At 41.2% G+C, this 14,716-nt stretch overlaps 1 protein-coding gene across 2 annotated transcripts in view; it reads left to right on the top strand.

Annotated features, from left to right (window-relative positions):
* The first annotated feature begins 325 nt into the window (after positions 1–325).
* CALD1 (caldesmon 1) overlaps positions 326–14,716 on the top strand; it is an 89,358-nt gene continuing 74,967 nt past the window's right edge. For both annotated transcript variants that reach the window (XM_010193101.1, XM_010193100.1), the window contains exon 1: positions 326–436. In XM_010193101.1, coding sequence (XP_010191403.1) covers positions 366–436 — 71 coding nt within the window. In that variant the 5' untranslated portion in view covers positions 326–365. The remainder of the gene's footprint in view (positions 437–14,716) is intronic.

Below are 14,716 nucleotides of genomic sequence, written 5' to 3'. Positions count from 1 at the left end.
CTGCTGAATTGTTGCTTTTGTTTGTAGAAAAGACCTGTGACGTTACAAATAGCTAGACTGTGGCTAGCAGATGTATACAGTCCTTACTTAAAGCATGTTGATTTAATTTTAACTAGGAAACTGAATGCAGGCATGGGCTATGTTTATCCTACAAGGCATTTCATTAATCTTGTTTATCTCAACAGTACTGAGGAAGTGAAATTTTTTGATGGAAAAAGAAAATAGTTACAATGAAGTTAAGAAAGCAAAACAAAACTAAATAGACTCGGTTAAATGCATCCATTGTGTTTTCTCTCTCATCTAAGTGGTCATCTCCCTTTTTAGATTTGGATCTTTCCAGAGCTCTGAACACTTGAACACCCACTATGGATGACTTTGAACGCCGCAGAGAGCTCAGGAGGCAAAAGCGTGAGGAAATGCGCCTTGAAGCAGAGAGGTGAGGTATTACATATAGAAAATGGTGCCGGTGGCTTGCCTTTGATTATCTGTGGCTTTGACAATTTGTCTTCAATTGCAAAGTATGCTATAGTTAACCAGAGTCCTTGCTAACGGTATGTGCTTTAAAATATCTTTAGCTAATACTTATTAGCTTTAGTTATTGTGGGAGAGGCTGGAAATCAGGGGTGACTAGTGTCTAATTACCTTAGGCTGTGTTAAATGCCTTGGCTTCTAGTTATTTTGGTACATGGATTAACGTAAAGAGTGAAGGTAGACTATGGCCATGTGAAATTATTGGTAGAAAAACTCATGCTCAGATGCCATGTGAGTGAATGTTGCACAGATGGGATTGTGTTGTCTTTTCAGACACAGAGCTAAAATTGTAAGATAATTGAAAGCTGAGATACCCTTGGTATACGTAGTATAGTATATCTGTGAATTGCTTGCCATTACTGTACAATTGCTATTGTATTTGTAGTGTCATTTATTTATTAATTTGCAACCACTTTATGTGGGCAGCAAGGGTAACATTTGCTATCCCTTATTAAATATTACAGGTTTACTTTGGTGCAAATGAGAACAGAACTTGACATGGGTACAGTGATACCAGTTTATGAAAGAAGCAGCATGGAAATACTGGGAATGACATTTCATTAACTACCCCCATTTTACATTTGTACAGTTCTATTTGCATTAGTGGAATTTCCTATAATTTATACTGGAGTAAGTGGGGAGAAAGTCAGGCTTCATTTTTTTTTTGTAATGTCTTCCTTGCTCTAAAGAATTTATTTAGTTTATTAACACAGCATTGGTTTTTTTTTTAAAGGAATTTATGTTTAAGCCCATTTTATTCTCATGTTTGTATTTAATTTTGAACATGACCTTCATTTTTGTTTCTGATCTTTTTCCTGTACTGACAAAACCATGGTGGTTTTGGGTTCTGAATGCTGTAGGAGAGAAAATACATTTTCAGAGCAATTTTAAATGGAAGTCAGCAGAATACAATACCAAATATATGTTGTATACCTGCTTTGAACTTTTTAATAAGGCCCTACTTTTGCGGCAGGGCTCCGTGATGGATGTCAATGATATCTGAGGGGTGAATCCCAGGTAGTTAAGATGCAGTGGTCACTTTCTTTTCTGAAGGAAGTGTTGCCGTGCAGAACTGGGTATGCGAGCTCTCGTCAGGCTATAAGCTGAACCCATGAGCTCTGGAAAGCAGCAGCAGTGTTGCCTGCAGATAAATAAACTCACACAAAGTGTGGTGGCCAGAGGGAAATGAGACAGCAGCCTCCCTTTGCAAAATGCAGCCGTCACCAGGTTGCTGACCTACTCCAAAAGATAGAGGAGCAAATATGCTGTAGTTCTAAAGATGCCTTCTCGTCCCAGAAGGTTTCCCCCCTGGGCCTTGGGCAATATATTTTTGTTAGGCAGCATGGGAGGGATTGCAGAGCCCGTGCCAGTGCACAGCATAGCACACAGTATTTATATACTTCTAGGGTACTTCTGCTTTAAGAAAATCTTACAAAGGAAAGGGCTGAAACTTTAGGGTTTGTTGCTAATAGAGGTCCTGGTCGGCTGGTGGAAGATGCTGGGGGGTGTAGTCCAGGAGGTGTTTTCTACTATGGAAAACTTGACCTTCCCCATGAAGGCATCCAAGCTCTTACATGAGTGTGCAGAGGCTATGGGGTGGTCTGGGCATTCGTGATGCAGTGTGGCCGGCTTGCACAGGCAGTGACAGCCAAAGTGGGTTGGGGCTAGGGGTCTCCTGCCCTTGGTGCCATAAAAGCTGAAAGCCAGGACTTCAGGTATATCTGTGCATCACCGTGCAACCTGCAATTTTATGCATGGGCCTAACTCTGGTCCATGATCATGCATGGAGAAACAACTCTGGGGAGGCAACAGCTGCAGCTAGCAGCTCACTGGTACCCCTTGAAGGACTCCTACAGCCTGATAGTGAGGCCTGCCCCTGCCCCTTCCCCATGTTGGGGAAGCCAAGTAGTTGGGCCTAAGAGTGACGGCTGCTGACACAAGAAACTGCCTCCTTCCCAGCCACCTATGCCTGCTTTTGGGAAGTGTTTTTGATATATCTGAGGTGGCTTTGCTGAGATTTTGTGTGTTAACCTCTGTGGAGGAGGTGAGCTTGGTGGCAGCCCAGCCAGAGGAGAAAAGCTTGAGTCTATGTCCCTTTTTCTGCCGAATAGCTGCAGAAGAGCTCTGTGCCCTTTCCCACACATTTGAAGGCCTTCAGCAATAAATTTCTGTATGCTAAATCTTGCTGTACTCCCTCTGCTGCTGCCAGCTTCAAGCATTCAAGTATCATGAGTCAGACTCCTTAAAAGTCATAAGACTTCTTTATAAACCTTGAGATCTTAAAAATAATTTAGTCTGGTCTTTTTATTTTCGGTTTGCCTTAACAATAACAAAGCCTGATTCTCAAGTTCAGATGTGACTCTGGAAGCTGGGACCTCCCAAAACCTGCCCCAGAAGGGGCAGCACTAGGGAGGAGCTGAGCACCTATCCCCGTTGCATTGCACAGCTCACGTTGAGCTAAGGCAGCAGCATTTGAGCAGTTATTAACAGACGAGTATGTCATGCTGGATTGTTTTTGGTGAATTTAGATATTTAGAGATTAGGAGACCATCTTCACCTTTAAAAATACAACAACGTGATTGTTTACATGTCTTAAGCCACAGCAATTTGCTTGCCAGACCTCACTCTCTCCGAACACTTCCAAGTGTTTTGTCAGGTGAATTGTGTGGTCCTAAAGAGCGGTATGGAGGCTGAAAATGCCCCATCAGCTCTGAACACTGGTAACTGCTGCTTGGGCACAGGGCATTTCCCTGTATCCTCCTATCAGTGGGCTGTAGCCTGGCTATATGGAAACCACCACTGGTTGTAAGCATTTCCGCTGGGAGATGGGCAGACGGATGATTTTGTGTAGGCTGCAACATGTTTGCTAGATCTCCCAGACACTGTTTAGGCTTCTCTGAGTTGAGCAGTAAACCCAGAAGTGCAAGCAGCCATGTCAAGCAGCACTATTTGTAATTCAGCCAGCCACACTGACGCATTTTGCCATTTCCTGGGATAAAGGCACGCAGAAATCCTGTCTTCCCAGCCTGACACCATGCACAAGAGAGATCGAGGGCTGAAGATGCCCTGTAGCAGCATGGACTCATGCACCACATGCCTGAGAGGGAGTGACTTGACCTTATTGTGTGTTCCCCAGAGGCCAGAGACTGTGTGAGGACTGGTCAGGATACATGTGCCATCAGCTTCCCAAGTGTCTGTGATGCTAGAGCCACTGATATTCAGCCACTTATGCCTAATCTTTGGAGATGCTCAGTGCAAGTTTGATCTTTGAGGGCTGATGTTACATTTTGTGATGGTTGTTGTTGTTTGCTTTTGGTTTTTTGCTTTGTTTGTTTTTCCATTAGAAAGCTTTTTGGAAATGATGCTCTGTTGTGCTGTGTAGCCCTGGCATTCTGGTTGGATATGCTTAGGACTGATCCTGAGGAGAGACTGGTTTTGTCTTTTAAAGACCAAGTGTGGTTCACCTATGGCATATGCTTTGGCTAGTAGTTCATGCTGTGGCAACTCAGAATCAGATTGCCGCCAACTCAGAAACCTAGTGGTTTTTTGTCATTTTAACCTTTTATTATTTCAAGGTATCCCACGTGTCCCGGATTCCTTATGCAGGCTTGTGGCACCCACACATAATTTTGTCCAGCCAGAATTTTCATTTACTATTTGTATTTTTCTGGAATCTCTGGAGGCCTATCAGCATGTTTGGAGTAGCAGTGCAGACCTGTATAGGGGGCATGTGGCCAAGGGAAAGCATATGGAGCTTTGTCTAGCTTTCCCACAGTCTCTCAAATTTATTGCATGTGTTCAGGCTGGGGGAGGCCCAGGAGATCTTGTACCTCGTGGGGGAACAAGGCTTTCCAGGCATAGGCTGGGAAACCCAGGACGAAGTATGGCAGTGTTAACTGTGCCTGTCTGCTAGCATTTTGCATGAGATTTGTACAGGTCAGGGAAAATAGGACCTCATCAGCCATTTGGGTGATGGGATATGCTATGTTTCTAACTGCTCTATGGCAAAGTCAAGGCTTTATCCTGCTCCTTGGAAGCAGAGAGTGTCCTACATCTGAGATGGTGGTTGTATAAAGCCCCAGTCTAGAGCTGGCTGAAGTCAGTGGGAAGCTTTCCACTGATTTCAATGGGCTTTGGATTAAGCCATACCTGAGTTATTCCAGCCAGATGATTTATGAGACAGTCTCAGTGGCAGCCTTGAAGAAGCTGGATGAACACTTTGCCTTCCCAGCCACAGGGTACATACTGTGCTGGAGTATCGGGGCCATCACAGAAATGGGTTGCACTTAACTGACAGGAAAAATCCCATATATAGCTGAAGCACAGGGGATTGACCTCTTTCAGTGAGGGAAAAACAAATGCCACCTGCTGCTTTGTGCTTCTTCCTGAGCAGTAAAAGATGTTCTCTTGAACAAAACCATCAGGTTTTCTCATTTTGATGTTGTAACTGACACTGGAAGAGTTTAGCCTGGGGCTGGGTTTTGTGTGTGTGTGTGTGTGTGTGAGGAAGGGTGGTGCTTCCTGAATATCTTGCTGATGCACTTTGATCTGTCACAGCTGCATGCAGCTGCAGTGAAAAATTGAGGTGAAATACTTCTTGAAGTGACAATAGACTTACTTCCTTGACTTCAGCATAACTGAGAGCAAGAGTTGAACCCTTGAACTTTCTAAAGAATACCTCTCAGGTTAATCTACTTAGCACTTAAGACACAGTTTTGTGACTGGCTGACTTGTCATTGTCCCAGCAATGTATTTTCACCTCTCCCTGGTGTTAGGGCTCTTAAAAATTATACTAGGGAGTTGATCCAATTTACTTTATTGCCATACCATCACTACTGCAGGCTTCAGGAAGGTCTTTAGGTCACTGTCACACTGGTCTCCATTTAGCTGAAGCTTAACTTTGAATCTGAATCACAGCTTGGCCCTGCGTAGTGCTCTTCTTTAAGGGACTGCAGGACATTTCACAGGGAAGGAGAGATAATGGTTGTACTCTTGTAAAAATACAGCAAAGAGAAGTGCCTGTCTAGCATTGAGTCACTAAAAAGATTCTCTAAAACTACCATATTCCTTTGTGGGCTGTGTAGGATCTCCTGACAGGGGCCACAGCTGTCCTGACTAAAGGGCTTATCTCCTTACAGACCAGTACAAATATTACTAAACATACCCTAAAAGGGTAAGTGGGTAGAAAAATACCGTCATTAAGCTTTATGGTTCCTGATAGCATTACTTACAACAGGCAGTAGGTAGAGATTATTTAAAAAAAAACAACCCAACAATATGTATCCAACAGTTCGACCACAAACTCTCTCCAGTCTTTCATTGAAAGTTTTCTAAGTCAGTGTGGTTCATGTTTGTGGACATAGGTTGGGGAATGCTCATAGAAATAACACAATTTGCAGGCCGGGGATGACAGCAGGCTGGAAGTCTTCTGGGGTGGTAACATGCTTAATGGAACTACAGTTAAAAGAGGACACATGGTTAATCCCAAAATTTATCTTGGTACAACTGAAAAGGAAGTCAAGTGAATTTCAGTTCAGACTTGTGAAGGTAGGTACAGAACCAGCTAGTCATTTAACATGCCTTTTACTGTTCTAATACTCCTGCTGAGGCTGGTATAGCTCAGGTAGACATACAAAGGGCTGATTCATTATGTTAAGAAGTAAGAAGGTAAAACCAGCAGGATCAGACAGGGTACATCTTTGCAGAGCTTAAGCTTATCTTCTGGATTGGGAGGACAGGACACATTTTTTGCCACAGCATCTTAATTCTTCTGGAGGGCAAGGAAAAGTCATCTTTGTCAGCCACAGAAAGAGGACAATTTCCATTCTTCTGTCCAGGATAGTGAAGATAAGTGAGCGTTCATGTTAGATCAACATTGAATGACCACAAATAGTGTTTGAAACTGCTTCTCATTCCTGCAACGGAATTTTCTCTGGTATAGAGTGTACATTAGTGACAAATGTTGAACAGTATTGAGAGTTTAGGAAGGAACATTTTTAATTATCTGCTCCTTCTTGAAACACTAAGACTTGTCCATGTCTTGTCCCCAGATGTCTGGTTACACTTTTAGTAAGAGTTTTCAGAGACCAAACTTCAATTCGGACTTGTGTAACCAAACGAAGAATATGATCTTAATACAAGTTTCCAAGGAGTGCATATTTAAACATAAGAGAAGCTGGTTGCATATGCCTAACATGTTATTTCCCAATGTTCATGATTTATTTCAGAACAGTACTTCCGAAAATGTTCAGCCTCTGTCCTCTTGAGAGCTATGTCCTTATGTGGTTCAAGTCTCTTTTGCTACTAAAATGAGGGCTACAGTGGTTTTATCTCTCAATGAACTTAATATATCCTGAAGTTCCAAATACTTTGAGGGTTTCTGCTTGTCTTTCCATAAAATGCTCATTTTCTGGTAGAGCTTAGACATGACATCTTCTGCCCAGGAGTTAAATATTAGGACAATGAATAAATAAGATTAGAAGTGTGTGAGGGTTGAGAACAAACTGAGGCAAAGTGTTCCAGCTGTTCACCTGTCTTCACAGCTACCTTGAATTCCAGGACTGACAGGACATATTTGGATTGTCGAGGTGAGTTTAGCCCTTCATATTGCATTCATTGCTATTCGTGCAGATGTTGGAGCTCATTCTTAACCCAGGCAGAAAAGCATGACCCAGTGGCTCATTCAGGAATGTCCTACTGCTGTCACTCTCAAGTGAGGGTGGATGCTAGACAAATCTTTGCTATTGTAGCGTTTCAGATGCCCTGGAGGAAATAACCAAACATATACAAAGCTGAGTAGAACCTCACCACTTAATTTTACAGCTATTTTATGTTTTGCAGATTATATTTTCTTTAAGACATTATGGAGAAATATTTTATAAAAGAAGCTTTGTTCCCCTATATAGCCAGACATACAGAATATAAGCTTTACTTGAGCTAACCCCACTGCAATTCATAAGCAGACAACAAAATCAACTCCTTAGTATTTCAGGTATTTATCCCACATGTATGTTAAGATCATTCTGTAATCTCTGCACTACATCTACTATACCAGCCAAGCTTTCAGGAGGAGAGCCCAAACCCAGCACCCAGATAGCTGGCAAAATGCGCCTGTCTTTCACCTCTTTCAGCAGAATGGCACATTTGCTTTGGAAGCACCAAGGAGTTTGAGAAATTCTTGGGCAAAAAGTGCCCCCTCCAAGCCTATAACCAAGTAACCCACCTATCATCAAAGGGAAGTCTGCCCTTCTGTTTCCTACTGTATTTTATTAGCTTTAACTAGACTGAAGCCCTTGAACAACAGGATCTTATTTAAATGGCCAACAAATATGAGCATTGAGGCACAGCCTTTGGTGTTTGTTATTGACAATTTTAGCATGCACATTTAAAAGAGCACCATATGAGGAGTATTTTATCATTATTTTCAGAAATTTTAGGCTGTTGCCTAAGAGAGAAGGTGGGAGCAAAGTAAGCAGGGCTGCCCCATGCTGCCTCCCTGCCACAGCACCTGCACCCTGGCCCCCGAGGCTGAGCAGCTATTTATGGGTAGTGCTTCTGGGACTGGGGGTCCTGAGCCCAGCTGCTGAGGTGTGAACTGCCCTGCGCAGGTGGTGACACAATGTTGTGTCTGGAGGTGGTGTTCCATAGAGGATGCTGTAGGAGGAGAGCATTGGTGGCAGTTAATTTGCCCTTTTGCTCTAAACTGAAGAGAATAACTCTAAAACTGCAAATTTCCAGACTTGGGTGGGTATGATCTCTTAGCCGTTACATTGCAATGACTTCATTTTAGTGAATAAGAACATTGTTGAACATGTTGCTTGATTGTGTCACTATTCTTCAGGGCATTCTGGGCTCAGAATGGTAAAAATTATTAGGCATAATAGAAACTGCAGTTATTACCCAACTGTGAGACTCTTTCGGGAATGACAATGAAAATGAGTTTAGCCAGCGGGTTTCTAGGACCATCTGCTTCTCAGTGAGAGTTTGTGTTTTATTAATATCTTTATAATCTAATATCTGAAATTAAACCAGATAATCAGAAAATTAGATTTTACCTTAATAAACGGAGACCAATTTGTTTGCAGGGATAACAGATTAAATGAAGTCAAATGCTAACAAGATTTACACATGAATAATCACAGTAGGTAAACACTATCAAATTGCTGGTGGCCTGGGCAAAGTTACCCTTTCAAGGCTCAGCTCAAAGAAAGATAAGAGGAAAATTATGATTTGCAAATGAAACTTCAAACTGATTTCAACTTGCAGAAGCACTTCTTTTGGTCAATTAGATCCTGCATTTTTGGCATTGTGCCTTTAAACAAAGCTTTAATTACTGAAGATAAATGTTTATAAGCAGCTTTATTTCTCTCATCATAACCTACTTATTAGCTTGTGCTAAACAAAGAAAATCCTCCTTGCCAGGGGATTGTCCTTGTGTGATCAAGGTCTTTCACAGGATGGAGATATCAGGTGGCTGTGCTTCTTGGGAGACTCAGTTCATCAGCACACAGCTCAAGAAATATTCCTGGCCAGAAATAAGGTCAGTGGGAGACTGTTCCTTAGAAGAGAAGTCTGGTGACAGCCCAGTCCCCAAGGATGCTGGCATGCAGCCTGACCAGAGGATCAGGTTACCAGAAGTGATACAGCTACAGATCAGAAGGATCAGTAGTTGTCTCAGCCTTGCAGCTGAGCCCTTTTCTTCCTGGTGACCAGCAAGGGTGATGGGAAGTGGAAAAGTAAGCAGGATGCTTTTCTTTTTGTTTATTGGAAAGTATAAACCAATGGGTAGTATATTTGACAGTTAAAGGTTAGCCTCATCTTGGTTGACATTAAGAAAATGTAAATAGACGTTGTTTTTCTCCCCTTTATGTGAAAACCTGTTGGTTGGACAACTTGTGCATTAATAGTCTTTGCTGTATAGTCTTTTGAAAAAATGCCAGAAAGTTTGTCATGTTGACATAGTAAATCAAGAGAAGGGTGTGACTCAACAGCTAGTTGTGACTGTCTTTTTTTTTTTTTATATAATTTTTTTTTCTTGATATTTGCTGAAAACATGCCTCGATTTCCTTTAAGGTAGCTCATGACCTATTTTCAGTGCAGACATTATTTGAGCCAACAAGGACTGCCCTAGCAAGAGGTTATCTTCTAGACAGACTGTGTTGTGCTGAGGCCATAAGAGAGATGCTGAAAATTGGTACTCAAAAGAAGGGCTTGTTCAAAGGTTTTTTAAATTTACTTCTCCATAGTAGTACTTCCATCTTCCATCAGCACAAGACAACTCTTGTCTACTGGTGTTTAAACTTGAACAAGTGCTCCTTTCTTTGTTAGCCTTCTTTGTATGATTTAAACCTGATGTGTATATATAACGGTAAATTTTTAAGTCAATTAAGTGGACAGAGTGAAAAGTAACCAAATTACCATGACTTGATTTACTGCTTGTCACCTGAGCTTCTTGCAAGGGAGGTATCTTGTGAAACAGCATGGGAGGGTAAGCCTGTTTACATTTGGACTGGGAGATTTAATGTATTTGGTTTCAAACCAAGTCTGAGGAGGTAAACTTCTGTGTACAATCAAGGTCTTTGCGGCTTTGGTGAGGTGCATTGGTGCTGGACTCTGTAATGAGGAATCTCCATTGATCTTCATTTTCCATGCAAAGCCTGTCTCTTCTAGCAGCAACAAGCAGCTGTTGTTAATGTGACTGTGGAGAGCTGAGTGGCACAGGTGACGGCACACTGAGGAGCTCAGACACTGACATACCTTCAGTCCCTTCATGTTACATGTTGTATGAGATTAGGTACGGATCAGGGGAAGCCTGGTATTGGATTGGGTGAATCAGATGTTATGCACATCCACCAACTGCTACTGACCACATGTCAAGAAGCAGAGAGCTCAGGGTCTCGCTGCAACCACTGTGGAGTCAGCAGATGGCTACAGCTATTCCTGGTCCTGGCAGCTGGATTCCTGCAATAGATTAGTCTATTTAGCTGTTTTAAAGAAGCATCCTGCAAAACTGAAGAGAGAGAGACTAGAAAGAAAAATCTGAGCAACATCACTTTTCAAGTGAGAAAAGCACTGCAGGAGTGACTGAGAACATACATGCTTGCTTGTTCACAAGACATACAGCTTCTTGCCACAAGAGAGGTTCCTATGTGTAATAGCTTAATTTCTAAGAAATTAATGTATTTGGGTTAGGGGTGTGTGTGTGTTTGTAGAGCAAATTTCTGACTTCAGCAAGCAGACAGTGCTTACAGGAGTAAGCTGGTTTCATTTATAAAATTGCCAGACCTCTAGTGATAAGGAGAAAATCCGATACTCTGTGTATCAATCCTGGGCATTTCTGAAAGGCATTGTCATAATACAGAGGTGAGAAAGCTACAGGGTTGAAGCTGGCCCCACAGCAGAATGCCTCCTTAATGTAAAGAATAAAATTATTCCATCTGTACTTTTGAACAGAGAAAATTAAGAAGGTGGTATAAATGGCTTTTAGTGAAATAGAACTTTCAGTGGAAAAAAAAGAAGCCCCATAAATTTGTTTGTGGTCTTCAAGCGAATTCAAAAACGTTTCGGCATAAGAGAGCTATCAGATTTTCACATAAAATGCTTACAGTTAGAAAGTCAGTGACCACAAACGACTGTCTCTACTCCTCCTACTTAATGCTTATCATCTTGTGAGAGAACGAGAGCACACTGGAGACTGGAGAGGAAAGTCTTTCTGATTATAAATATACAGATTATTTTTGTCCTTATAACCCCTCATGAGATTATGATACTGCTGCATTCATATGGCACATCATGCCATATCGTGAGATGAAGTTCTCAACAGTCTGGTTTCCTACATTTGCCCCATGCAGAAAACTTTTATGACTGGATTGAAAGGAAAAGAGAAATTGTGTATATTTCCACAAGAATAGCATAACTGTAGTTTCTTTAGAATAAGTTTATTTTACTTGCCTGCAACTGCTAAACTGAACAGTCCTCACAGCTTTTTCAAGTTCATCTTCAGCCCATACAAAATGATTAGCTTTTTCTGGGTGCTGTTGCTCAGAACATTCCCGAGATTCTCCAGCAGCTATTACTTCAGTGTCTTAATAAGGCAGCACCGTAGCTGGGAAAGACAAGGAGATGACTTTTCTAAACACTGGCTACACATGGATTCCTTTTATGGTCCAGCTTGCACAGTGGGGTATTCCTCTGAAGGTCAGTGACACGGATAACAAAGTGCTTCCCACTGCAGCTTGCTTCTTGAGCACAGAAATCATGTGTCTGGTGCCACATGTTCAGCCTGCTCTGTGAAGAAGGAGAAATAAATAATTGGGTAGGGAAATGTAGAAAGAGTGGGGAAAAAAGCAGAGCATTAAATGCTGCATATTTTGTATTGATGTTATTGTTGTGCTCACTGTGGCTGCAGGATGTGGTTGTGCATACCACATACAGAATATGTGTGCATGTGCTGGGCTGGTATTTTGTAAAAAATGACCCTAATAAACTCCTCTGTAGGGTTTCAGGGTTCAGGTCATCCCCCAGCAATACCAAAGGCAAATTTTTGTGTCATGCCCATGAATTTGGCTTTTCATTTTCCCAACAAAATGGGATAGAGTACTAATGACCTTTTCAAATCAGTGAGTTATGATGGCTGGAGGGGTTGTCTGTACTGGAATGCTGCAAGATGAATTTGTTTAAGCAAAAAGTTTCATTTCCCCCCCACCACTGCCTTTCTCTCTTGTCCAAGCTAGTGAGTCTTTTCTCTCATTAGCATGTAGGCATCTTATACTGGAGGGCTGCGTAAGTTCTTCAGGGCTCTTGTCTTATTTCTCACCAAATTTTTTCATTGAATGGATGAGTCATTTCAATATTCTAAGGAGAAGGAAAATATTGGTGATTAATTTAATATGAGAAGACCCCCTACTAAGTAAAGAAAATCTCATAATGCTTTGTCAATCCTGAATATATGTACAGGATACACATAAATTGAATGAAGGAAATATATCTTCAAGGCAATCCAGAAATGTTTAGGCATATTCCATGGGTCTATAATCTAATTTTTCATTTATTGATTAATGTCAGATGGACTAATACAGCACCTATTTAACCATGAACACAATGAAAGACTTTAACTGTGTCACCAGCTCTGACACTGTTTGAGAAAAGAGAAATGCTTGAAGGTGTTGTTTTGGTGACTCACATCTTAGAAGTCTTAACTTTCTTCATCTGTTTCCCTGTTGCTTTGCTGGCTTCATCCTGATTTCACCTATCATGCTCACATCATACTTACAATAAGATCCTGATGCACTGACTTTGATATCATTATAGGTCTCTCATGCTTGTGGTTATGCTGGCTTTGGCGGGAATGTGACTTCTCAGCCTGTTGGTTGTATGGCTTTCCTGGATGTAATATCTTGCTTTGAGGAGATAAAGGCATGAATGCACAGAAGTGGAACAAAGATCACAAGACATGCAGTTTGGTTGGTGAAAGCTTTTGAACTCTTGTCAATGCTTGCTGATAACAGAAGAATTCTGAAATAGAAACAATTATTCAAGAATATCTTCTAAAGCAGGATAGATCTAGGAGGAAGGGGCTAGCCCCTAGTTAAACTCAGAAGACCCATTTAACAGGCTGTGTCATACCTTCATAGCTGTTCCATGTTATGTTGCATTCAGTGTTTTAAGGCTTGCTTTCACTTATTTCACTCTGAATCCTGTTTTCAGTGATTGTGCACGTTTAACAATTTCACTGGAATTAAGGGGCTGGTATAACTGAGAGCAGAGATCATCTGTCCTGTCCTCATTATACTGCTAGAAGAAAGTATTGCTAAGATGTCTTGGTGACTAGGAATGATTTTGCCATCACCAGTCCATCTTCCTTTATTTATTGGTTGTTCTTCCCTCAACTTGGGCTGTACCCTGTCATCAGTTTTAAAGCCAAATTCTTTATGGAAGTCAATAGGGAGTCCTGCGCAAAGGGAAATGACATAATGCTGCCCTTTAGTCCTACCTACAGAGAAGCAGACTTGGGAAACATGCACATTTTCCTAATTACCAAGCACTAAATTTACAGCATGTGTTCATTTTCTATCGACATCCGGCAGCTACCCAACATATTGTAAATTGTGCCATTTGTATTCAAGACAATTGTTTTTAATAAAAATATTCTGAATGTTGCCTTTATTTGGATTACATGTGGTAAATGTTGAGGTCTTCACTGCTTTGAGGTGAAGAGTGTGCCATTTTTATGGGCGACATTGAGTGTTCTTAGCTAAAATGTCTCCTTGTCCCACTGGAGTGCACGATTTTGTAGGCTGCCACCTTTTACTCAAGCAGTAACTGCATTTTCCTAGAGATGTGTCTCTCTGTAGTTTGTGAAGCACTTTTGATATGAAAGATGTTTCTGTAAATGTAACCTAATGTAATCTCAATTGTCAGCTTTTACACAGGATGGGTTGCAGGTTCATCGCCCACCTCTGTAGTGCCTTCAAGTTGTTCTTCTGCATAACAAGATAAAGTTGCAGAAGGGGTTTAAAATGAAGACTTTTTAAATAGGATAATCTCTTTACTAGTTAGAATTCAGACTCTTTAAGTTTTTAATTAGGTGAAGTAAGGATGTAAGCATGAAGGCATAAACATGAAGAAATTTGGCCAGAAGAGATTGCTTGAAAGGTAACTGAAAGTGATTCATCCTGTTGGGAATAGTAATGCCATTTTAACTATTTTTACTCTTTAGCACTGTAGTGCCTCTCATATTATAAGATGCTTTGTACATACCCATAACCACAGCATCTGAAATCTTGTAAATTATTTACAAAATTTATATATCCTGCATCATCCCTGTAATGTGGTAGTGCTGTTCCTTTAGCTTTGCTAACAGTGACTGGAAAGAGACTCAGTGGCACAGCCAAAAACCTATCAGTGGGTATGTGTGAATCCTTTTTCTTGCCTATTTGTTTATTAGATCTTCTCCATGCTGCAGCTGCAGAATTTGGAGAATTATGTAGAAATCACCCAGGTACAGAGTTTTTAGCACCATCATTTTGGTATGGGCCATTTTTAGGAGAAGCCATGAAAAGCAGCTTTGGCTATAGGCTCTAAGAATCCTCTTCTCTAAGTTTTAAGCTCTTTAGATTGGAAGTTGGCCCACCTCTGTTGATTACATTTAATAACAACTCCATGTATGTTTTATTGCATGGAAAAC

The sequence above is a fragment of the Mesitornis unicolor genome, unplaced genomic scaffold, assembly GCF_000695765.1.
Source record: "Mesitornis unicolor isolate BGI_N332 unplaced genomic scaffold, ASM69576v1 scaffold45139, whole genome shotgun sequence".
Classification (NCBI taxonomy): Eukaryota; Metazoa; Chordata; class Aves; order Mesitornithiformes; family Mesitornithidae; genus Mesitornis; species Mesitornis unicolor.
Note: the sequence above shows the minus strand (reverse complement) of the source record. Positions and strands in the feature narration are given on the sequence as shown.